Source organism: Quercus robur, chromosome 6, assembly GCF_932294415.1.
Source record: "Quercus robur chromosome 6, dhQueRobu3.1, whole genome shotgun sequence".
Taxonomy (NCBI): domain Eukaryota; kingdom Viridiplantae; phylum Streptophyta; class Magnoliopsida; order Fagales; family Fagaceae; genus Quercus; species Quercus robur.
Genome location: NC_065539.1, coordinates 15,583,372 through 15,608,615, shown reverse-complemented (window position 1 = coordinate 15,608,615; position 25,244 = coordinate 15,583,372). Strand labels below are relative to the sequence as shown.

General features: G+C 33.2%; 1 protein-coding gene across 2 annotated transcripts; it reads left to right on the top strand.

The window, feature by feature from the left end:
• The first annotated feature begins 11,517 nt into the window (after positions 1–11,517).
• Positions 11,518–25,141, top strand: LOC126732967 (uncharacterized). Of its 2 annotated transcripts, none has more exons than XM_050436059.1 (10): positions 11,518–12,146; positions 12,306–12,492; positions 12,724–12,857; positions 12,959–13,071; positions 13,200–13,323; positions 13,780–13,932; positions 14,067–14,222; positions 14,549–14,628; positions 14,716–14,765; positions 24,626–25,141. In XM_050436059.1, exons 1-10 carry the CDS (start codon positions 11,724–11,726, stop codon positions 24,763–24,765), a joined length of 1,560 nt encoding a protein of 519 aa, XP_050292016.1. In that variant the 5' UTR covers positions 11,518–11,723; the 3' UTR covers positions 24,766–25,141. The 2 variants fall into 2 exon arrangements, with proteins under 2 accessions (XP_050292016.1, XP_050292015.1); XM_050436058.1 differs by lacking the exon at positions 24,626–25,141 and adding an exon at positions 17,156–17,598.
• Positions 25,142–25,244: the final 103 nt, after the last annotated feature.

Sequence of the window (25,244 nt, the reverse complement as noted above, 5' to 3'; positions counted from 1 at the left end):
CTCTTATATTTGAAGGAATAATTCGTAAAGTTCATCTGCTGAGAGAGAAAGAAAGAGAGTGAGACATTTAAATAATAGAAGACAGAATCATTCGGCATTGGACAACATGATCCTAGTCAGAGTTATACACATATATAAATTATATATAATCTGGTCTGATTTTGATGAGAGGATAAAATCAGCGAACTCACCGACTTTGCATAAAGTAGAAGCTTTAGCTTGCCCCACTTGAACTCTCTTTTACAAGACTTGCTGGGTGAAGCTTTCATATAGAATCATCATGTTTGCGTTTAAAAGTTGTGAAGGCACAGACCCATATCACCCCCACTATGGTGACTGCCCTCCCATCACAGTGAGAGAGGTCCCACTATTTGGTTCACTTGGGGAGTGGGGCTTGTAAACATTTCTAAAATTGACTTGGTGGTCGGGTGTAAGGAGCAAGCACAGTCAAGGCTTTGCCGGCTATATTGTGGCACAAAGTTAAGGCAATAGGGCCCCAGCATATACATTATATATATGGAGCCGAGCACCGATATAATTATAAAAGCCTTCCTGTGTTCAAATTAATGGGGTTTGCTGGAGTCTCATTATACTACATATGGGTTGTTGCCGCAGGAACATGGACGTCCCAGGCACATGTGCTGCAAGCAAAAGAGAATGCATTCTCACACAAGATTGATAAGATTGATCGTGAAAATATTATGACAAAAACTTGTGTTCACGGGTAGTAGATGATGAATTCATTATATTAAAGAAAGATTATAAAGTGCTTACTCACTTAAATGAGAATTAACAAATAACAAAATTTATTTAGGAATTTTTAAAACTAATTTAAAGTCTCTCTCTCCCACGTGAGAGGACCTAAGGCGAAAGTTACAAAACTCTTTATAATATTGTTTTATATGAGAATTTAATGTCTTTTCTTTGGTGGGTAAAGAATACTTTTTTTTAGTGGACAAAGAATAGACTTTTCATTTACACGGAGAAACTCTACATCAAGCCAAATTAAAATTTTGAGACAATATTTAACAAGTTTCTACCTTTTTAACTTAAATTCTATTGATCTTCATTACTTTATAGAAATTTCACCTTAATCTAAATGATAAGAATCACGGGTCAAATTTTACAATAATTTCCACCTCTCGACAAAATTTTATAGACCATCAAATTTAATCAAATTACTCTCAATTTTGGCATGAATAGAGGCATCAAATACAAATACTCGACAACATAATCATGGGCTTGCACCTAATAATGACCATCCAAGATGAATCATTGCTTGAATTTACATTGAATAGAATATGTGCTGAGTGAAAGTTATCATTATTGTATCCTTTAGCATAGTGGGGTCCGGTATTTGACACTACTGTTTGAGGAAAACCTCCATCATTTTGAGTAGACTTCCGGCCGTATAAGATGCAATTAAGGCAACACTACATAGCTCCATCATTGATTTTAAGACCAAGAAGTTGTCTAATCCCATTCATGGATAATTGTTCTCTTCTAACTATAATTATAATTTGTAAATTAAGGACTAATATTAGAGAGCAAATCATAACTAAATTAGAAAGGAAGATCTAGTTAGTTCAAAACTTCAAATTGAGTAGAGTGCTAACTCAAACAGATTATAATTAGCAATTTGTATGGTGGGATGTATGGACCTTTTCATTTTGGTCGAAGTATTCATTAAAGCTGAAAATTGATATTACATGCATTCACTTAGTTAGATACAGTGGATAACTTACGGGTACCCTACTATGATAGGCTTTGACCAGCAAACATAAAACATATACAGTATATTAAAGTAGATGTACTGTATTTGGAGTGTAAACAGTAACTCAAAAATTATTTTTTTATTATTTTTAGTTAAAAAAAGGGTATAAAAACACAACTTAAAAAGTTGTTGATCATGATAGAGAAGAAGAACGTGTACCCAATTACCCATAGTTTGGGCTAGATTATAGCTTTCACCTCTGGCTCGAGGTAGAGATAACAAAGTGTGGACTATGGAGTATGAACTACGGCTTCGATTATCTTACCCAACTCACGAGCTATAATTGGTTATCGCCTAGTAAAGCGGCTCACAGCCACTCTAGAAAAAGGGGTATTGTTATATTGATATTGTTATTGGTGACACTCTATAGTAGCACTAGGACCTGGACAGTGACACTCGAAAATTTTACTTAAATGATGGAGAAAATAAAGGGAGAGCAACTTTCTATAACAATAAATGAGATTTATTTATGAGAGCTTTTTCATATTATTATTATTATCTATATATATATATATATATATATATAACCGAAACTTTTGAAACTCCCACAATTTTCCACGTCAGCACAATATTTAAATTAAATTTAAATTAAATTTTCCACCTCATCATTGTTTTCCTTTTCCAATGCAAATTAGACTTCTAGCCAAATAAGAACACTCTCCCACCGCCTCTACTCTCTCCTATTTAAGAATTGCTTGCGTAGAAAACCTAAGTCCCAAAAACTTATTTTTACCGCAACACAATTTTCTCCTTAAAACTTATTTTTCTTCAAGATTTTTTTTTAGGGCGGCTCATGCTTCACAATTCACATATTACATTTATGTATTGGACTCCTCTACTTCTTCGGTCAATGCATCAAGGTTAGGGTTATTTGATTTGTTCAATAAAAATTATAGATGTGTTGCTTTTTCTTATAAGTTTGTCAATTTTTGTTTTGTTTATTTAATTGCTGGGCCTGAATCTTTTAATTAAATCTTCAAATTTTTATTGAACAAATCAAATAACCCTAACCTTGATGCATTGACCGAAGAAGGAGAGGAGTCCAATACATAAGTGGAAAAGCTATAATCATGGATTCCCTTCTTTCTATTGTATTTCTCTATTGCGTATATATATATATATATATATATATATATATTGTTTTATTTCAATACTTTTGAAGCTTTGAATCTTTTGATTTTTTTAAATTTTTTTTTTTTGGCCTTTTGGAAGTTTTAACATCATAACTTTTGGGTTTTATTTTTTCTATTATCAAAAATTATCTAGAAGATTTCAATGAATATCCATGGATTATTCTTTTTGAGGGTAACCCATCTTTATTTTATATTTCTATTCCTAACTTTTTTTTCCTATATTTTTTCTTTAATTGTCCGTATTTACGTCTCTTTTGTTTTTCTTATTTTTTCTTTAATTGTCCGTGTTTATGTCTCTTTTTGTGTAAGTATGTGTCATCGTATCTGGGTACTTAGGTAAAATCTATAAAGACTAAAGATGTTTTTTTTTTTTTTTTTTTTGGTAATGAATCCTGTGTTTTTCATGACTTTAGTAAGTCATATTCTTAATGATCGAAATGGTTTTGTTTGACGTGGATTTTGTTCATATTGGTTTCAAAGTTTATTTCTTGGCTTATATTATAGATTGTAATATATTTATTCATCAAACTGTTTAGTTGAGTTTGTTTTCGAAATTGTTTTCAGTGTTGGACATTTTCTTGAAGCATGTTGGTATCATATATTAAAATACTGTTAAGTTGATAATAATAATAATAATAATAATATAGTTTAATAAATGTCTGAAACGTATAACTGTTAACAAATGTTTTAGCTATATGATTTTATTTTACAAATTCAATTTTGGTGTTGTAGTAAAATAAACAAAGATTAAATTATATATTGTACTCAATACATTTCCCGTGCATCGCACGGATTAGCGACTGCTTATTATTATTATTATGATTAATGCTACGTACATAAACTATTTTATAACATTTTTACAAATTGCTAATGTAGTTTTAGTATTTTTCAAATAGTTATTACAAGTAAAAATGTGATGTTAATGATATGCCCATATTAGAACTGGTAAGAATTTGTCACATCAGTAATTTATAAAAATGTTGTAAAATAATTTGTGTCTATAACATTACTCTATTATTATTATAGGAAAATGTTAACGAATGCCTTAAGGGCATTGTCAATGAACCATTTTAGTAATGTTTTTATGGGAAAAAAAATTAATGTTTTGATAGTTTTTTCTATTTCTCATAAAAATTGTGTCAAAACTTTTTTAAAATGATTTGTTAACAATTGCCCTAAGGTTCCCATAAAAGCAGTGTCAAAATTTTTTTAAAATGATTTATTAACAATTACCTTAAGTGCATCAGTTAATATGACCCTTATTAGTGTCTGTTTGACATGATTAATTTTCTCAACTTATTTTACTATTTAGCTTATTTTTGTTACTATTCATAGATCTCACTGCACTTTTTGGTACTATTCATAGGTCCTACTATACTATTTCAATTAACTTTTACCTTTATTTACAGTATTTTAGCAAAAATATTTTAATTTCAACAAAAGAAGAAGATCTCAAACAGACCCATAATATTACTCCTATGTTATACATAGCTGTGCCCACGAGTCAGTTGGACTATGTTGGAGGTCAAATTGCTAATCAACTCGATCATTTCAGATGATGAATGCTCCCATCCATTCTCAACCTTAGAACCAGACGAAACCATATATCCACACGCCACTTTTGGGTGAGCAGTCAAACCTTAGATGGGTCATCAAGTATAACAATTTTAAGTTGAGAACAAAATAACAAAATATTATATATATTAAATTTCTTCCATTTTCTTGAGTACCAAACAAAAAGAAAGCTCAACGAAGAGTACAAAATATAACAAACATGAATTGCACGAAATGTCCCCAACAACCTCACATGAAAATTCCTACATCTACTCTAGAAATTACACAAAATGTCTGCCACAATTTCATAAATCAACGTCACCTGAAATTCGACAAAAAGGAAAAGATACAAAATCACTTGGTTGCCAACAAAACTCAAGTGAAAAAAGAAAAGAAAATAAAGTAATGACTTTGAAATTTTGTACCTTAATTTCAACATAGTTCTTATTTATGGATAGGTGACAACGACAACAACGTGATGAACGGTGAGTGGGCAAAGATGAGAGGGAGAGAGAGAGAGATTATGGGAAATGGGAATTGAAAATTAGAAGGAAAAAGTAAAAAAAAAAAAAAAAGGAAAGAAAGAAAGAAGATCAGATGGGGAATATGGTGCATGGATGACCTAGATTTCCAACAAAGTATACACAACCACATCACCAACAGAGCTCACACATGTATTAAAGACTTTTTTTTTGTTGAGAAGGATGTATTAAAGACTTGATTGGGTCAAATTAATTGGATGAAAATTCATAACCTCACACCTGCTTGACACTTGGTTTATGAAGATACGAGAGATCCGGTGTCGCCCAAATCTTAATTATGATCAAAATTGTCCAAAATCCCTGGGGTTAGGCCAAATTGGTTGAATGAATCGGCTTTTTGGGTTCTTGAGCACTACTAATTACCAATCTCAATTGTGTAAGTTGATTTGTCCAAGAAAGGAAATATGTTTTCTTACACTCATTTTATAACTATTATTTTATCCATATTTATAATTGATGCACTAATATACATATTTTAAAAGGCGAAAAGAAATATTTACATTTAAACATGAAAGTAGATGTCAACATGTTATTATCTTCCATGAGTACGTCCTTTAATTTTTTTTTTTTTTTTTTTTTTTTTTTTTTTTGGGATAAACATGAGTCCTTTAACTTGGTAACTTTCAAATTAATGTCATCAACTATTCACAAGTGAGGCCAATTTGAACAATTATTATCTTATTCTTATTTATTTACTCAAAAGTAAAAAGAGTAAATCTATGGACAACTTCCAATTTTTAGTCCTTGGACATTTGGGAGGCAAAAAATGTAAATAAAAAATCATTTATCTTATTTTTAAGCTTTAATGCTCCACTTTGTACCATTCTCAAATTAGGGTGTTTAAAACATATATTTTGAAAACTCATTTATATCAGTTTTTAGTTTTTTAGTAACATTGCTTAATGGTCTTTTTATAAATAAGTTGAAAATTATGAGGCGATTGACAAGACCGAACTCTGTTTTGTTTTTTTTTTTTTTTTTTTTTTTTCTTTCTTTCTTCTTCTCTCACGAGCCAACCTCTTCGTCCTTCTCTTTTTTTTTTTTTTTTTTCTTTCCTCTTAAATAAAATAGTATTCTTTTACTATACAATCATGACTTTAAAAATATATATATATATACATACACATACCAAATATATAATTATGTTTTTTCACATTTTAAAATATTTTATTTGAAATATGGTACAAAGGGTGTGTTTGAATACCGCTTATTTGCTGAAAACTGAAAACTTATTGCTGAAAACACTGTAGCAAAATAATTTTTAAAAGTGTGAATAGTATTGTGGGACCCAAACTTACCTAGAAATCTATGTTTTGCTGAGTTTGGTGGTACGTGAATAGTACCCATGGAACCTACTAAAAAAAGCTGAACGTGCGGATTGGGCAAAACACCCAATCCAAACGCACACTAAATACATAATTTGCAACATAAATACCTTAAAACATGTTTTCATAATACTTTTTAAATCACAATTTTCACATTATTTTAAACATCAATACTTAAATACTGTTACCAAATGAGCCCTGATTGGTGCATAAAGTGGAATTAATACTCAAAATAGTAGAAGAGATGATTTTTATTTCAAAAATGTATATCTTTTTTTCAAAGTTGTCGGCATATCCCATTCTGCTTATCTTGGAAAAATGATATTTATGTGAAAAAGAAAAATTGTGTAACACGCTTCATCAATCCAATGTCAATCTCATTCCCCTAGTAGTAATAATTAATATAAGTGACTCGAAGACTAACAAGCCCGACCAGTTACTATTTTTGTTATGTCACTGACATTATCATCTCCTTCGAAAACGTATTAACCGGTATGTATGATGCGAAATTGGAAATAATTTTAGGGTCTGTTTATTTTTAATTTAAAAGGTCAATTTATTTGAGATCTTCAAGCAACTTCTCATTCAGGACCATACCTAACAAATCTACAATAATTAAAACCCTCATTAACACATCTTTTCATAAAGAAACTCGCCAAACACAACCCTAATTAACTAACATTTTTAAACAAAATAATTCATTAAAAATAAATTTATTCAAACACACTTTCACATGGACTTAGCACAGAAATTGTAGCATATTTAATTATTCAAAGCACCGTGTATCCTTAACGTGACTATTACTTCACAAATACAAATTTATAGAAGGAATAAAAAGAAAACAAATTGAATAATTTAAGATCACCTAAAAATAAGACTTCAGTGTCCATTTTTCATGTTTTCAAATACTCCCAATTAAAAGTGATTTAAAAAAGAGTATGGTTTTTGTCCAGTGTCCTATGACACTAGAGGCACTGGACAAAAACTATACCCTTAAAAAAAAAATCAAAATAATGAAGATACTAATAAATTCAATTTAACCTTGCCAACAATTTAATAGATGCTAGTCACTAGACCAAATTGTCTAATGCATCTAAGTATGAATATATATTGAATGATTGTGATTGAAAATCTTGAACAATGATAACTCCACGGCTTGTTGAATTAAATTACCTACAGTTCAGGCATATTGTTGAGCAAAATCATAACCATTGGGCTTTCAATTGATTATCAAGAAAAAATCATTAGTCAAAACAAATCACCGTCAAGTTTTTTTTTTTTTTTAGTCAACAAATCATGGTTAATTTTTCTTTAAATAAAATTGCATTGACAAGTTTCCATCAATTAATAACCTCATTATTATAGATTATATTGATATATTCAATTTAACCATGCCAACAACAAATTAAGAGTAGTTAGTCGCTGGATCAAGTTGTCTAATGCGACTGTGGGTTCTAGTTAGTTTAACTGGTAAAGTCTTTAATGGTTGAATAAGAGATTTAGGGTTTAATCCCTGCCTACATCAAAAATTAATTAATGTCTTGATTTAATAATAAAAGAGTTGTTATTAGGAGCAAACGCCACAAATTAAAACTAAAAAAAAAGAAAAAAAAAAAAAAAAAGTTGCCCAATGCGACTAAGTATGAATATATCGTGAATGATTGTGTTTGAAAATCTTGAAGAATGATAGCTCCACCGCTTGTTGAATTAAATAATTTAAATTACCTAGACTTTAGGCTTACTGTTGAACAAAATCATAACCATTGGCTTTTCAATTGATTTTCAAGGAAAATCATTAGTCAAAACAAATCATTATCGAGAATTGTTTTCTAGTCAAAACAAATCATAATGATTTTGTTAGAAAATAAAATGACATTGACAATCTGTAGTCATGATTATCCCTAATCCCTAATAAACATCAATCACCCTTGTGTTCATGTTAGATGGACCGTGGAACCAATAAAAATCAATTAATATGACAAGATTTAGGCTAGTACCCACAGGCAAGAAAAGACACGTTGGTTAGCAACCAAACACTGTTTTTGTGACTGCTGGGTGGGGCAATACCACTGAGGATTTTCTGGAATAGGCAAACATACACCTAGGATAATGAATGCAATAAAATAAATACTTTCCCCTTTTTCTCTTGTAAAAAGAAAAAGAATGAAAATGGAGTTATTGTGACATCTTTACCCATCAAATTATGAAGATACCTTATATGCTTATAGTTCAGTTGGCACATTCTATTGTTTTAGGGTTTAAATCTCTGCCTCTAACTATTAATTGTATAAATAAAATATTAAGATACCAACAAATGTAACCATGTAAGCATCGTATCATATCTTATCGCAACTTGATAATCAAAGGATCCCGGAATCAAGATTGTAGGGACCAATTTCATTTCCTTCTCGTCAAAAATCAATGATCATTAATTATCACTACGAGCATATATGAGGCATATGTGGTCAAACCACAATCATGCCCTGGCTTTGCTGGTCGAAGCTTATTAGGAGGGAACCGGACAATATATGCTTATATACCTTCGAAATTTCAAATGGATTAATACTAATTCGTGGATGTGTACATTCAGAGGGAATAGAGAATATTATCTAGCTCACCTTATGGAGTTCCAAATGCTCCTTTTTTATTTATATATTCTCCTAAATCTTGTGGGATGAATATCCTTAATACAAGTTGCCTCTCATATGGGGTACACTACGCTTCAATCATTTGCTTTGCAAATGTTCCTCTCTCTCTCTCTCTCTCTCTCTCTCTCTCTCTCTCTCTCAATAAATAAATAATATGTATTCATTGAGTTTAAATTAATATCTATTTTTTTGTAGAACTTCCATTTCACATCATCCAATAAAATAATATCACATTTTTATTTTTAAATAAAATAGTGGAGACATACAAACATAATCACAATCTCATTAAAATCTTATTCATTTTAAATCCCAAGTAAAAAAAACCAATAGGTTAAAACGGTAAAACCCACCAAAGATGAGTTGTCAGGAACGTCTTAAAAGTCTAAATTTGTGATCCTTCCAAAGATTAATATGATGTTTCTTTTTTCTTTTTTTCTTTTTTTCTTTTTATACAAGATAGAATTTCTACTCTAGCCTAATCTAAGTGTATATGTATATAAAGCTCCCTTCTAGAGACTTGAACCTCGACCCTTACCCCCCATACCTCACAAACATTTATACTTATGATGTTTCAATAATTAGTAGAAGTATATAGGTGTGTGTTGATGCCCAACCCAATTTTTACTATATCCTAAAAAGGGTTGGCCATAGGTGGATGAGAATCACAACCTACAATTGGAGCCATAAATGAGTCCTCAAATATCCCTCCCCCCCTAAATTGTGGGTTTTACATAAAGAGTTGCTATTTAATTTAATTGGAAGTGAAACTTAATAAAACCTCAAGAATACTTTTTACAATTTGAAATTACATCTTTCATGTAATAAATTAAAACAAAAAATTACATGGTTTTTGGTCCTATTTCTAGAAATGTTACGTTGTTTTGCTTTTTAGTTATAATCTAAGAAACATAAAATTACAAGGATAATTGATTAGTATTGAACCCAAAATATATGTTCTAATGAAAGGTTACAAAACAAGATGTTAGACACCAATTTCACCTGACCCCAATATCAATCTTGTAAGATTTAAAGGCCATATCATATTATGCATATCATCATCACGTGAACAAACAGGAACCGTGTTATCAATGAAAATTCCAATGTTCAAAAACAAAATCATATTCATCACATTATCATGTTCATCTTGACTGTTATTGTTGTGTAGTGAGCATGTTTCATGATGCTATAATTGGGTCTTATCATGCGTGTTTGTCATTTTTCTTCTAATCACATCATATTCTAGCATGTTACAATCAACAATTTCAAAGCATATTCACTCATAATTCAATAAAAACATGTTATGTGCAGGATTTTAATAGAGTAGAAAATTTAACAGATTAGAAACTTATACTTGCATGCACTATCTCACGTAAAAGGACTTGGTGGTGAATTGCCTTCAATGGTCAACAATTTATTGCTGGAAATACTGCTGCTTCTCCCTCCCTAATTAGCCAATCCACGAGCTTTTCATCCACTCCAAGAAAGGTAGTTGTGCCTTTACCGCCTCAAATATCGATTTTAGTGAAATAGTCGACTTGACGCCTTCAGGTTTTGTTGGTTGTGTGTGATCATGTAATGTTTATGAGAGTTTTTTTTTTTTTTTAAGGGAATGATAATGGTTTGAATGAGACGTTTTTGGAAATGTTTTATGGTTGTAGGGTTTGGAGATGAACTACAAAGTGTTTCAATTGTATTTTCAATTCATGGTGTTTAAGGTTTGAGCTTGATAAATGTGGGCGTTTGAATGATGAGAAAAGGATGTTATGGAGATGAGAAATGGTGTTTTCCCAGTCTAGGATTGTGAATTTTGCGTAGAGTAGTGTTGCTTACAAATTTTCTGCTTGCAACCTAATGTCACTCTATAAAATCTAATTTTCTAAAGATTCTCCTCCCTTGAATGCTTAATTCTTGTTTGATTTATACAGTGAGAGATTCAAAGACTTAGAATTTGATCTAAACTCTTCCATTTCATTGTTATGTATATAATTCATATTTATCCTCCAAGATGATTGGATAAAAGAAAAGGTTTATATATATATATATATATATAATCAAGTTAAAGGCTAAAATATCAAGACAAAAGCTTGAAATCCCAATTAATCGACACTCTAATTTGTTGTTAGTGTCAATAGGCAAATCAGCACCGAACACCTGACTTATAAATGATTGTTTCCTTAATGCTTGAAGTATAGTCTATCTATGATATTGAATGAGGACCAATGTTATTAAACCGCTTTTTTGTTTTGTTTTTGAAAACCTTAAAACTACTTTGAGCATAACTTTGACATAAGGATAAGGGTAGAGTAATGTCACTTACAAAAGAGCATCTATTTAAAGATCATGATTCAAACTGAAATGAATCTAATTTAGATTTTACCAACTCATTTTCCTAAAAATAAAAAAATTCTACCCCCTTATTAACTCTAGTTTAATTTTATCATAGTTAAATTTTAGATAAGATGAAAAAAAAACTCTAAACCTTAAATGTCTCTCTCAGTTGAAACGGATAAGACTTGCAAGTGAAAATCGGATGAATCCAAGACCACTAGCACTCCCTCTAATCTTTGACCCAATCAACATTCTTTCCGAAATTCTCATCAATCACACACTTTCCGAATCCCATTACTATGGGACCACCTTAGTTCGCTGCACTCTCAACCACCTGAGTCCCACCCTTCACTGTACAACCTCCCCCAACAATCTCAAAAATTCACAACAGAGGACAGAGCTCACAGAGAAATCAGAAAATGGCACCAACAAAAGTCAAACCAACCATTCTCGTCATCCTATTATGTATTCTCGTTACCATCACCTTATCATCTCAGCCGTCCCTCGCATCACAGCCTTCCAAATCCAACCGTCCCTCCTCCAAATGGGCCCCACGCTTCCTCGGCAGATTCTCACAACCACCGAATCAACAACAACAACAACAACAGTACCGATACGAAACCAAGTACTTTTCGCAACGACTCGACCACTTCAGCTTCTCCGAGCTCCCAAATTTTCCACAGCGGTACCTCATCAACACCGAGAGCTGGGTGGGCCCGGAGCGCCTTGGGCCCATCTTCTTCTACTGCGGCAATGAGGGAGACATCGAATGGTTCGCCGAAAACTCCGGCTTCGTCTGGGAAATCGCTCCTCGTTTCGGTGCCATGGTCGTTTTTCCCGAGGTAAAGAACTTTTTTTTTTTTTGAGTTAAGTTATAAGGTTTTTGGAGTGAAAAATTAGTTTATGTTATTAACATTGGAAGTGTAATTACTTGGTCGTAAGAGGCTGTTTGATTAGAATGTAAAATGTGTGATTGAGGTTGAAACAATTTTGATGGGCAGCACCGGTACTATGGTGAGTCGATGCCGTATGGAAGTATAGATGTGGCATATAAGAATGCCACTACCTTATCCTATCTTACGGCTGGCCAAGCCCTCGCAGATTTCGCCGTGTTGATTAGGGAGCTGAAGCGAAATTTGTCAGCCGAGGCTTGTCCTGTGGTGTTATTTGGTGGATCCTATGGTGGAAGTAAGTGAAATGTTGTTATTTGTGGCACAAATGTTTTGGTTTTTGATGAAATAGTTATGTACATTGATAGTCTTTTTGCTTGGAAAGGAAGAAATGCTGTTTGCAATTGCATTCTTTTCTACAAATGTTTGTTAATATGTGTAGTATTGGTCAATTGAATAAAGGAATATGTATTGGGTGTGAGTGTCATCTAGAAATGTTCTTATATGATCTCTTTTTGAATCGAAACAGTGTTGGCCTCATGGATGAGGCTCAAGTATCCTCATGTTGCGATTGGTGCACTTGCTTCTTCGGCACCAATTCTTCAGTTTGAAGATATTGTGCCGCCAGAAACATTTTACGACATTGTTTCCAATTCTTTCAAGGTTTGTGTTACTCTTCACCATTTGTTTTCATCTTTGTTATACTATTTTTGTTTATATATATGTGCTGCATTATAACTATGTTACTTGCTTTCTTTCAACAGCGTGAAAGTACAAGCTGTTTTAACACAATAAAGGAGTCCTGGGATGCATTAGTATCCGAGGGTCAAAAAAATGATGGACTCCTGAAATTGACAGAAACTTTCCACTTGTGTCGGTAAGGAAAAGAAGGAAACAAATGTATGCCCTATTGGTTTATTAGCTAATGATGATAGAATATATACAGAGTTTTTTTTTTTTTTTTTTTGGTATGTTGTGTCTTAACTGATCAGAGGCAGTTGATAGGAAATTAAACAAGACACAAGATCTGGCAGACTGGTTAGATTCTGCTTATAGTTATTTGGCAATGGTGAACTACCCTTATAGCGCCAATTTTATGATGCCTTTGCCCGGTCATCCCATAAGAGAGGTTAGTTGGGAGTTATGATTCAAGTTGTAAAATATCTAATGGGCTGTACACACATATATGGAGGTTTTCATACTATAACTTAAAGTCCTTCCATACCTATTATTTGCCACACCCTATGCTAAAAGGCTAGACGCCACTCTGCAATACATAGTATGTCACTGTTCTGTAATATTGTTTAAATTTCTCTAGGACCAGCTATTTTCTAAGTGAGAATCTCTTCCTGTCCATCATTCTTTCAAGTTTCGATGAATATAGAATTTCTATCATACTACTTTCTGTATAAATTTGAACCTGTATGCTTTTAAGCGTTCTAATTTTGATGTAGCTCTAAGTCTATTTGCCTATGGCCTTATCACTGCTTATTGAAAAGTCATTTGAATTCTGTACTGTCAGGGTATGCTTCAAAAGCTTTGCATTTTGTTATGAATTAAAATATCATTTAATTGTTTCTTGCAGGTTTGTAGAAAGATTGACAGTCTTCCTGACGGTAGTAGTATTCTAGAGCGCATATTTGAAGGAGTAAGCATCTATTACAATTATACTGGAGGAGTTGACTGCTTTGAAGTGGATGCTGAGGATCCTCATGGCTTGGATGGTTGGAACTGGCAGGTCTAGAGTTCTGTTGTATTTAAAAAAAAAAAAACAATAAAAAATACTGGTTGGATAAGAATTCTCACAAATAACTTCATCAAAATATTTATTATTAATGCAAGTGCCTTTTCTGCTTCCTTTTCAAAATATAGGCATGCACTGAGATGGTTATGCCAATGTCTAGTAGCCGGGATGTGAGCATGTTTCCAACATTTGATTATAATTACTCTTCCTTTCAAGAGGAATGCTGGAGGGACTTCAGGGTGAAACCCAGGCCTAGATGGATAACAACAGAATTTGGTGGACATGTAAGTGAATGGTGCTTTTCAAATTTATAACTTCCATTTAACTCAAATTGTATAGTAATCTTTGCTCTTGCCTACTACTGTTTCTTTTGGTTGGCAGTATGTATTTGCTTGGGGAGTTAAATAACCTATTTTTCTAAGTGGATCTTATGAGAGTTTTCATATATTAAAATCAAATGTAGAAATTTTCAGAAACTATTAACATTTTTGTAAAAGCATGGTCTATGCTACTGATTGATTCCTTTGAGTCATCACATACATAATATGAAGAATGCTTGCTTCTCAAATGCTACATTATGATTTCTGTTCTTTGGGATTTTATTTTGAAGGACATCAAGGCCACCCTGAAAGACTTTGGAAGCAACATCATTTTCGCAAATGGCTTATTAGATCCATGGAGTGGTAGCAGGTGACCTCTCATTCGGCTTGTATTATGGCTAGTGTTGTTAAAGATTCACTATCTGAATTTGATCTTTGTATGTGACATCTGTTGCAGTGTTCTGCAGAATATATCTGAAACTATTGTTGCTCTTAATACTGAAGAAGGTAATGCTTTGACTGATCACATCTTCTGTTCTTAAATCAATCATGATAGGCTTCACTTGCATCTATGAGAGGGACTATTTGGTGGGTTGACATTGACTTTTTATTTTTAATAATATCCAGCATAATAATTGTTTTCAGAGCATGAGAGCCTTTAGCCACCCATCTTATTACTTTAAATCTACAAATTTTGGATTGATAAGAATTTTTCTGAAAACCAATCTGGTCACATTTTAGAAAAATATTATCGTTAGTTGCTCCCATTCAACTTGTGGGTGTCAAATGTCGAAAGATATGACAATATAGATAATTTAAGAACAATTTTTTTTATTGTTTAGATAATTTAAGAACAATGTACTGGCAATCCTAATGTTTATGAGTTCTGGCATGTGGCTCAGTCTCAATAGCAACAATTTAATTCAATTGGCTTGTTCTGTTGCATTTAAAAATATTTTGGATTCTCAAATCAACCAACAAAGCCACTTTTCCCACTAATTGTATTTAACTAAATTGGTCATTTTTGTTTTTGTAGGATACATCATGTCTTTTTGGCTCAAATTTTTCTTTTTCTTGTAGCCCCTTCAATCTGAGTTATATAAATGGTGTCATGTTATGAAAAATTTTTAAAGACTTCTCTCAATTGTTCCCCATGCATTGTTTCCTTATATATTTCATATAATTGATTCTAAATTTATATTTGTTTTTTCTTTCTGTTTTAATATTCTCATTTCAAGGAAATTCATCTTAAGTACACATTATAGAACTTTGTAAGAGAGATTGCTGAACATATTCAGCTAATACTTGGTTGCTATCTTCAAAAGTCAGCCCGCTAATCCAATGGAACCTGCTACCCTTACTGAAAAATCATACTGATGTAGGACAGGGAACAACAAAATATGATTTAGAACACCAGGGCAGATCTGGTATAGCTTGGGTTTTGAAGAATTAGGGTTAGGTTTTGGTGGGGAAAGGATAGAAAATAATAGGGGTTATAGGGTTTCCAAAGGGTACAAGGATTAATAGAGTTTGGGAATGAAAACAAAGGTGAAAATCATGATTTGGGTTGCTGTGAACAGTGATGTAAATAGTAACTGTGAATAGTAAAATAAAAGAAAATAGATAAATTCTAAGAATCACACCTAGACTTCCTAAGGTGTGAGTATCACACCTAAGGTTCCTTAGCATCACACCTCGGAGAAGGTTGCATCACACAAACCATAAAAGAAAGCTTCATAGCTCTTAAATTTTGAAAACATTAATCAATAGCCAACTTAATAGAAAGTACTACAACTCTTTAAATAGAAGACTAATACCTAATCCTAGTTGAACTAGGATTTCTTAATACCCTAATAAGACTTGGATTTGGACTCCTTAGGCTTTTACTACTAAGCCCAACTAAATAACCAAACTTGAAATAAGACTAAAGTAAGACCCAATGGACTATAAGCACAGCCCATTCTAGAATATTAAGAACTTACATAATTGCCCTTGATACATAAAATCAAACAAAATATCAAATCATACCTACCTCATTTCGTACGCTTGTTCAGCTTTAGTTGGCCACCATTGTTTTACACATCAGTTTGTAAATTATCTGCAGCCTATTGTCCTTGATTAATTGAGCCAATCAGCCCTCCTAATGAACCATAGTGATAATGAAGGTTTGTTCAGATTGGTTGGACTGTGTTCTTTTACACATTAACTTATCATTTGTATTATTATATATTGCATTTTGTGAACTCATCCTTGATTAAGAATATTGGTTTTGACCCTCCAGAGATTACTTTTATTGTTTTACTACACCAAAGTTTTGGTATGGTGCTAAATTATAGCTGCCATAACTGTATGACATGAATCCAAATCCTAGAAAACAGTAGCAGTATAGTGTTAAACCAGCTTTCCAACTGCATTGTTGTATTAGATTTAAAATTATGATTCTATGCATTGTTATGGCCTAGCAAGTGGGCTAAACAATTTGATGTGGGTGGACATCATAAAATCTCAACGCCTGTTAGTTCTTTTTTGAAATTCGATAGAATCTCCATGCTTCAATGTCTAGAAATTTTAAAGAAGTGATCTCTATAATGTTAAACCTTGTTTCATGACATCCCTTGCTATATGCTATTGCTATCTGGCAAATTCACTATATCTCTCTCTGTTTGTGTGTGTATGAGGGGGAGAGAGGACTATTTAACCTGCAATGTGATGCTACTATCAGCTAAAAGACACTACATCCAAATAATTTGATTGATCTATTTTATTATATGGAGCCATTAACTCTATGGTTGGAGGGAGGGGAAGGGAAAGAAGAGGAGAGTAAGGGGAATAGCTGAAACATAGCTACATGTTATTTGGCTAAATGTAATTGGTTCCTTTTACAATCTCTATGTCAGGTGCCCATCACGTAGATTTACGTGCTGCAACTGCAGAGGATCCTGATTGGTTGGTAGAGCAGAGGGCAACTGAAATCAAGTTGATTGAAGGCTGGATAAATAACTACCATCAGGAAAGGAAAGTGGTTTTCAATATGTAGAGGAAAGCTTGGTGGATGCAGATCTTTCTGCTAGATACTTCTTTAATCTTGTTCTGTGCTAACCCTGCAGCCATCACCAGATGAACAGTGTAAGACTTATCTTTTTCTAATGTCAAGGCCATCATGTTCATCCTTACCACTTGTAAACCTTGTCTGCAATAATTATGTATGTAAAAGATTATGAATTGGCCCAAGAGGCCTAAATGTATTACTCAGTCCATGCAAACCTAACCCTAGACCCTACAGTTATTATATAAACCTTGTAGGGTCATTGTAATTTAATGTGTGTTTGCATTCGACTTATTCACGTCCACGTTTTTCCCTGCTGCGTTTTTGTTCTTTTTTTTTTTTTTTTTTTTTTTTTTTTTTTTTTTTTTTTTTTTTTTTTTTTTTTTTTTTTTTGGTTTTCACGTGTTTTGGGTATTGCGGTTACTGTTCATTGAACAGTAACCGCAAAAGCTGACTTTCTGCAGTGAACAGTGCATATGTGCACGGTTCACGGACCCACAAATTTCATTTTTTATCAATTTTTTCATTAAAAATGGGTCCCACAGTACTATTCACACATTTAAAAATTATTTTGCTACAGTGTTTTCAGTTTTCAGTTTTCAGTTTCAGCAAAATAAATTCTATCCAAACACACCCATAGCCAATAAGGACTTTATCCCGTGAACGAATCATGTAATTCCCTTTGTGTTTTATCTTTCTTTCTTTCTCTTGTTGTCTCCGCATCTCCTACAATATATATATATATATATATATATATATTTATATTTTTTATTTCAACTATTCATTTCAACAATGTAAAAAACAAAATGTTGTAAATAAATGCTCATTACGATATGGCAGTTAAATTGAAACTGAATTTTTAGTGCACCAAACTCGAAAGAGATGCCAATTAGTACTTCGTGATTTTGCTGTCCGTTAACTGTCTTTTCCTCGTCAAAAGCAAGCTCTGGGAGAGCTGATGATTGGAGATCGCAATGGATAGCAGTACCATGAAATATTGGTTTAAATAGTTGCGTATTGGGTTGGCAAATGGGAAGCATGCAAAGATTTGAAATGTGGATCATGGTTCATGAAGTTTCCGGCTTCCTGCCCAGCTGTGTCATCTCGATTACTTTTCCTACGTTGATGAACGATAATATTGTTGACAATTTAAAGAGAATAATGAAGATGGCTCAACTGGTGGCCTTTATGGCTATTTCTAAATTTTTCTTTCACTGTTTAAAACTTACGTGCATCTGATTTGGTTTTGCACATGCGGCTCCTTTTTGCCATGTTGAAAACTTGAAATTGTTGTTGGGAGAGCACGCATAAGATCAATTAATGGCCTTGATCGGCTTACATCCAAAAAAAAAAAAAAAAAACGAGACATGTATCTTTGCTCAATAACATCTATGTTTGCATCCCAAAAAAAAATCTATGTTTATAATGATGGGTCTATATAATAGATTAATCCTAGCTAATCATCATATGGCTAACCTTAGATTTACAAAGGGCTGGTCCAACTTTAATTCTCTAACATCCCTGTTAAACTCAAGACAGAAGCTTGATGACAAGTTGAGTTTGAAAGGAAATTCTTCCAAATGGCAAGATAATTGGGAAATCTCATGAGGTGCATGGAAATGCATAATGAGCTGACCAACACTAAATTGAGTGAAGGTGTACGACCAAGAAAGGAAAAGAGCATAAAATATGCGAGTGTGTCCCCAACATGTGACAAAATGAGTTGCATAGAAACACAAGGTAGATAAGTAAGAGCATCACTATTGGTGGTGGTAAAATAGCTTTTTAGCTATTTTACCACCTCAAACTCCAATTAGTGCTCAACATTGGTGGAGCCAAAGGCAAATTTTTTGCCTTTTTGCTGCCGTGAACTACCAAGACTAGCCGTTCATTGTAGCAAGGAAGGCATAAAAATTTATTATTTTATCACTTATTGGGTTTTGTGGCAGAGAGGAAGAGACAAAGAAAAAAAAAAAAAAAAAGAATAGTGTTAACTAATGGCAAAAATAAGAGTATTGATACAGGGTGCATTGTGAAATTGTGTGTTAAAATAGATAAAGTTATTATTTGAAGTATTAAATGCTAAAATTTTTAGTTCTACCGATATGGATGCTCACCACCGAGTACCGAGATCAAACCTACATGTAAAAGCTTGTAGTTGCGGATGACACATGGAATGCGTCTCCAGAGTTGTAGAGAAGGTGATGCTTTAGGATGCATTAGATTACATGAGAATGATAAGGTGATGCACGTCGATGTACAACAAAACAAAAATAACTAGCTCTAGAAACATGTTAGAAAATGAGAGACATAGCTCATATACTTCGTTAAAAGTTAGGATTAGAAGAAAGAGAAAACACAGTAGTAATTACTGTGATTTGACTTCACAATCTACATCTATCACAAAATATCCTACCAGGTAGGATAGTTTTTGGTTATCACTTGTTTGACCTAGCAAGCCCAACCTCCTCCTTAGTTTCTAAACTAGCATAATTGTGAGACATAAAAGTAAGAATAAATTTTAAACATCTCACATAATAATAAAATGTAAAATACATTATATTTCCTTTTAAAAAAAAATTATAAAAATTTAAAACACTTTCTTAATAATTGTATCAACTATACTTTATTAGAAAATAATCACATCATTTTAAAAAGAGTTTAGAATTAACACTTAAAAGTATAATTTAATATTTTCTTTTTTCACTTAACAAAAAAAATTCGTCAAAATTTTTCTACATATGGGTCCGTTTGAATTGAGCTTATTTTTGCTAAAACTGAAAACTGAAACTGAAAACACTGTAGCAAAATAATTTTTAAATATGTGAATAGTGCTGTAGGGCCCATTTTTAATGAAAAAGTTGCTGAAAAGTGGAATTTGTGGGTCTGTGAACAGTGCACTGTGCAAAAGTCAACAAATGCGCGCTGAACCAAAAAAAAAAAAGAGAAAACCGCAGAACAAAAACGCAGACGCCAGGAAACTTTGAATCCAAACGGGCACATTGTGCAAATCTATGACCAGGGCCGGCCCTAGGCTTAGGCCAATTAGGCCATTGCCTAGGGCCCCCTTACTAGAGAAGGCCCCAAATTTGGGGGCAATTTTTTTTTTTTTTTATATATAAATATTTTTGGGAGATATTAAAACATTTTAGTTTTTTTTTTTTTTTTTTTTTTTTTTTTTTTTTTTTTTTTTTTTTTTTTTTTTTTTACTATTAAGAAGGCTCAAAGAATTAAGTAATACTAGAGATACATATAAGACCAATTTAAATAAATAGGTCTTACAAATAGACGTGTTACTAGTTACAAGTAATTTAAATAGGAAAATGTTAAAAATACTATAAATTTTACTGCATAACTTTTATTTATTTAATTATTTTTATAAAATATAAAAATTATACTCTAACCTAATCTAAGTGTATATGTATGCGAAACTCTCTTCTAGAGACTTAAATCTTGACCATTACCCCCCATCCCACAAGAGCTTATACTTGTGGAGTAATCACTGCACCAAGGGTGCGTGGTGGTCTCCATAACTTTTATAATTTGATATGACAATGAATATGATAAGTAAATTTCAACAAACTATTAAATGCATTTTTGAATGAATATTTGTGATTGGTGATATATCTTTGTAATTCTCATGTTGTAAATTTTATAATATTTCTAGTATTTTTGTAAGCCTCATATCATTGATCACATTCATTACAACACCAGTTTATAGTAAAATTTGTTATAACTTTAACATTTTCTAAAAAAAAAAAATCATATTAAAGAGTAAAAAGAATGAATTTAAAAAAAATTATTATGTAAAATACTAATTAAATATTATTTAAGTGATAACATAAAGACCCCATTTGAAAATTTCGCCTTAAGCCTCGGAATCGCTTGGGCCAGCGCTGTCTATGACTAGTGTAGACTAAAAGATCAAAGGCTGAATCTTGCTATACACTCGGTACACACTCCCTATAAAATCATGTTTTGAAAACACGGCTCATATGGCAGTATGTGTATGATGAGTATGCAATAACCAATGTGTGATAATCATTACTCAAGATCAAATATTACGTGTCCCAACTCGCTATGGAACAATTGTGTGATTTGCTACAAACCTCAAATTATACACCCTTAATCCTAAAGTTTTCTAAAAAAAAATAATTTATACATTGATAGGCCAAAAACGTATTAAACCCTTGTGATAAATTAATTAATTAATTAGCCAAGTTTATTAATTAATCAAAGTAACATGCAATGTACGTGATAACACAAACAAATCACCAATTAAACTAAGTATGCAGCGGAAATTAAATTGACACAGTGATTTGTTTACGAATGGGGAAAACCTACATGGCAAAAACCCCACCTGGTGATTTTAAGATCACCACTCCCGAGAATCCACTATTATCACCACTCCCGAGAATCCACTATTATCACAACAAGCGGTTACAAGTAAAGGAATCCTAATACCTTATACCAACCTACAATTAAACTTTTACCTCAATACCTAATTGGACTTGTTCTGTAGTGACTATTTCTCCTTTTCAATACACGGATACCAGTACATGACTAATCAATTGCACGGATCCCAGTACGCAACTTCAATCACCAACTAGAAAAGGTTGTTGGCTGTAAAGTTCTTCAGTTCATCACACAATGAAGATCAAAAAGTTCCTTGGTTACAAAACCCTACGGTGCACAAACATAGCAGCTTCTTCACAAGAAAGATGAACTAGGACAAATTTTGTCTCCGGTCACAATTTGCTTAAACAAACTTTACTCAATTCTTGTGCAACTTGTATCACCTTTGATGGCCCTTAAAATAATCCTTTTATATGTTTAGGGTTGTGAGAAAAGAAAGCTCAAGCATACAATCATGAACTGGATGAAAAACAAACCAGAAATTCTGAATTTCATAAACCTTAACAGATACACGTCTATCGAGCAGCTGTTGAGCCACGGGCTAGAACAACTCTTCAAGTCTCAATAGATGCTAGCTGTTGAGCTAGCTGTCGAGTTTTAATGAACAATACTTTTCACACTTAAATCTTGGACAGACTTGCATGGCTTTAACACTTAAACTTGAAACCTTATTTCTTGTAGTATTAAACACATCCTAAATCTACCAAAATATAAGTAAAGTGCATTTTGTCAAAGAATTAGCCAATTACATAAAATAGTGACATATGGTCCTAACAAGTGAATCACATATGTCCTAACAATCTCCCCCTTTGGCAATCCGTGACAAAACCACAACTAACAAATGAAATATGAGAGAAGTCATAAATCACTCAACTCATATTCACTTGTTGAATACAATAAAATCTATCCTAATACAAACTCTTGAAAAACTTTGCAAGAAGATAGTCTATGGCAAGAAAGACTTTGACAACCTGTATTTCTGAAACACTTTAAACAAAACTCATCACAGAATCTTAGTGTGAAACAGAAATAATAAATTGCATACATAAAATAAGAAACATGTGTATAAAGAAAGAAAAGAAATAACACATGGAGAGATAGGTGAAAAGAAAAACATACATCACTATATAAGGAATATAAGAACAATGTATGTCAATAATGGTCACAAGACCCATGTACAAGAATAATGTATCTCAAATAGAAAGAAAAAAGATACATCAAGTCCTCACTACATCACTTAATGTGCACTCTCCCCCTAACAAAAATCTCCTATACTAACTTTCCCCCCTAACTATGACTACTCTCATAACCAAAACTACTCCCCCTTTTTGTCACGAATGACAAAGGGTAAGAGTGTCAAGTAGACATCTCATCAGTGCCAGAAGAGCTAGCATCTCCATCCTCATTATCATCATCGTCGTCGGAGTCGGAGTCGTCCTCGAATATCTTAGATGCCTCAAGAGGAGGAGAAGGAGACTCCACAAAGCCACTAAGGTGAGCCTGCTGTCTAGCAATACGGCCAACACGGATGTTCATCTGATACAACTCAGTAGAGAGTGTATCAAGGCAAGCATCCATGCGCTGAAGCTATGCCATGATTGCATCCAAAGTCACACCTCCCGCTGAAGTAGAGGGAGCGAAGGTGGATGGAGCAGAAGGAGTGGGAGGAGCTGTCGTACCAAACCGCCTTGAACGAAACTGCGCCTCGCTTTGTTTAACGATAGCAGCATCAATGGCACACATAACATGAAAGTGGTCGAAAACGGGAAAGGGAACTTAAAAATTGCTTAAGATCCTCGTGATAGTCGAAGGGAAGATGAGCTTATCATAGGACGCCAAATCCCTAGAGGCATCTATGATAGAAAAAATAAAATGAGAGGGAAAATTTATAGTGAGATGCTCTAACAAAGAAAGCAAAAATCGAGCATGAGCTCGGTAATTGAGTTATAATGAGAAAGGGGATGAAGAACAAAAGTCATAACTATGTTCAAAAACCGAGGGCCTTTAGCAAAGGCCAAACAGTAAGTGAACTGACGCTTACTCCAATCAGAAGGGCGCTCACAGAAAGCAGAAATAAGCTCGTCTTTGGACACAATCCTTAGACGCTCACAATTGGGGTAGTCAGGATGCTCTACCCTCGAAACATGGAGCACATCGGATACAATATCCGGTGTGACAACTATGGGCGTACCTCGAACGCAAGTAACAAAAAGAGGTACTAAATAATCATATCCATGTATGTTGGAGTAAAACTCCTGGATCAGCACGGATGGACAGGTGACCAGGATGTCACACAGTGACTCCCAACCTCGACTGTGAATGATAGTGGGTAGGTCAATGTCGGAGAAGTCCGACAAAATGACTTGGCATTCCGAATGAACACCTCGTCTAGAAAAGTTCTCCGAAAAGTCCTTTTGGGCTTGCTTATCACAAAACCGAACAAAAGAGAGGGTGGGATCAAAAGAATAAAAAGATGCCCCGGAACGAAGAGGGTTCCGGGACGGAGTAGACTTACGTTTTGGTGCCATGACACACTAACGTAAACTAGAGAGAGAGGGGGGGAGAAAGAAACACTCAGAAAAGTCCCAAAACAGTTCAAATATATAAAAATATATTGAAAAGAAAGTACGTATGCATGGGAATACATGAACATGTGACATGCAAAGGAAAATTGCATCATGGGCTCAGCCCAATCCAATCTACTAGCACACAATCAAATAACATATATAACACACATCTAAATGCATGAAAATATAATTATAATGCTCATGAGATGCAATGTATGAAGTTTTTAAGATCAAATCTTCAAAACCCATCCCAAAAATTTTGCAAAAACCTCTTTGATTTTCAAAAACCCCAAAATTTTCAAAAATCCCAAAAACTTAGGTTACAATCTCTATGTCAGGTGCCCATCACGTAGATTTACGTGCTGCAACTGCAGAGGATCCTGATTGGTTGGTAGAGCAGAGGGCAACTGAAATCAAGTTGATTGAAGGCTGGATAAATAACTACCATCAGGAAAGGAAAGTGATTTTCAATATGTAGAGGAAAGCTTGGTGGATGCAGATCTTTCTGCTAGATACTTCTTTAATCTTATTGTCTGTGTTAACCCTGCAGCCATCACCAGATGAACAGTGTAAGACTTATCTTTTTCTAATGTCAAGGCCATCATGTTCATCCTTACCACTTATAAACCTTGTCTGCAATAATTATGTATGTAAAAGGTTATGAATTGGCCCAAGAGGCCTAAATGTATTACTCAGTCCATGCAAACCTAACCCTAGACCCTACAGTTATTATATAAACCTAGTAGGGTCATTGTAATTTAATATATTGTTAATATCAAAGATGTAGCCAATAAGGACTTTATCCCATGAACATATCATGTAATTCCCTTTGTGTTTTATCTTTCTTTCTTTCTCTTGTTGTCTCCGCATCTCCTACAATATATATATATATATATATATATATTTTTTTTTTTTTTATTTCAACTATTCATTTCAACAATGTAAAAAACAAAATGT

What these genes read in the sequence shown, in the direction of transcription:
- LOC126732967 (XM_050436059.1), top strand. Translation starts at nt 11,724, where the DNA reads ATGGCACCAACAAAAGTCAAACCAACCATTCTCGTCATCCTATTATGT. An exon ending in GATCCATGGAGTGGTAGCAG is followed by an intron (nt 14,629 to 14,715) that starts GTGACCTCTCAT and finishes CATCTGTTGCAG; the next exon opens with TGTTCTGCAGAATATATCTG. An exon ending in TGCTCTTAATACTGAAGAAG is followed by an intron (nt 14,766 to 24,625) that starts GTAATGCTTTGA and finishes TCTCTATGTCAG; the next exon opens with GTGCCCATCACGTAGATTTA.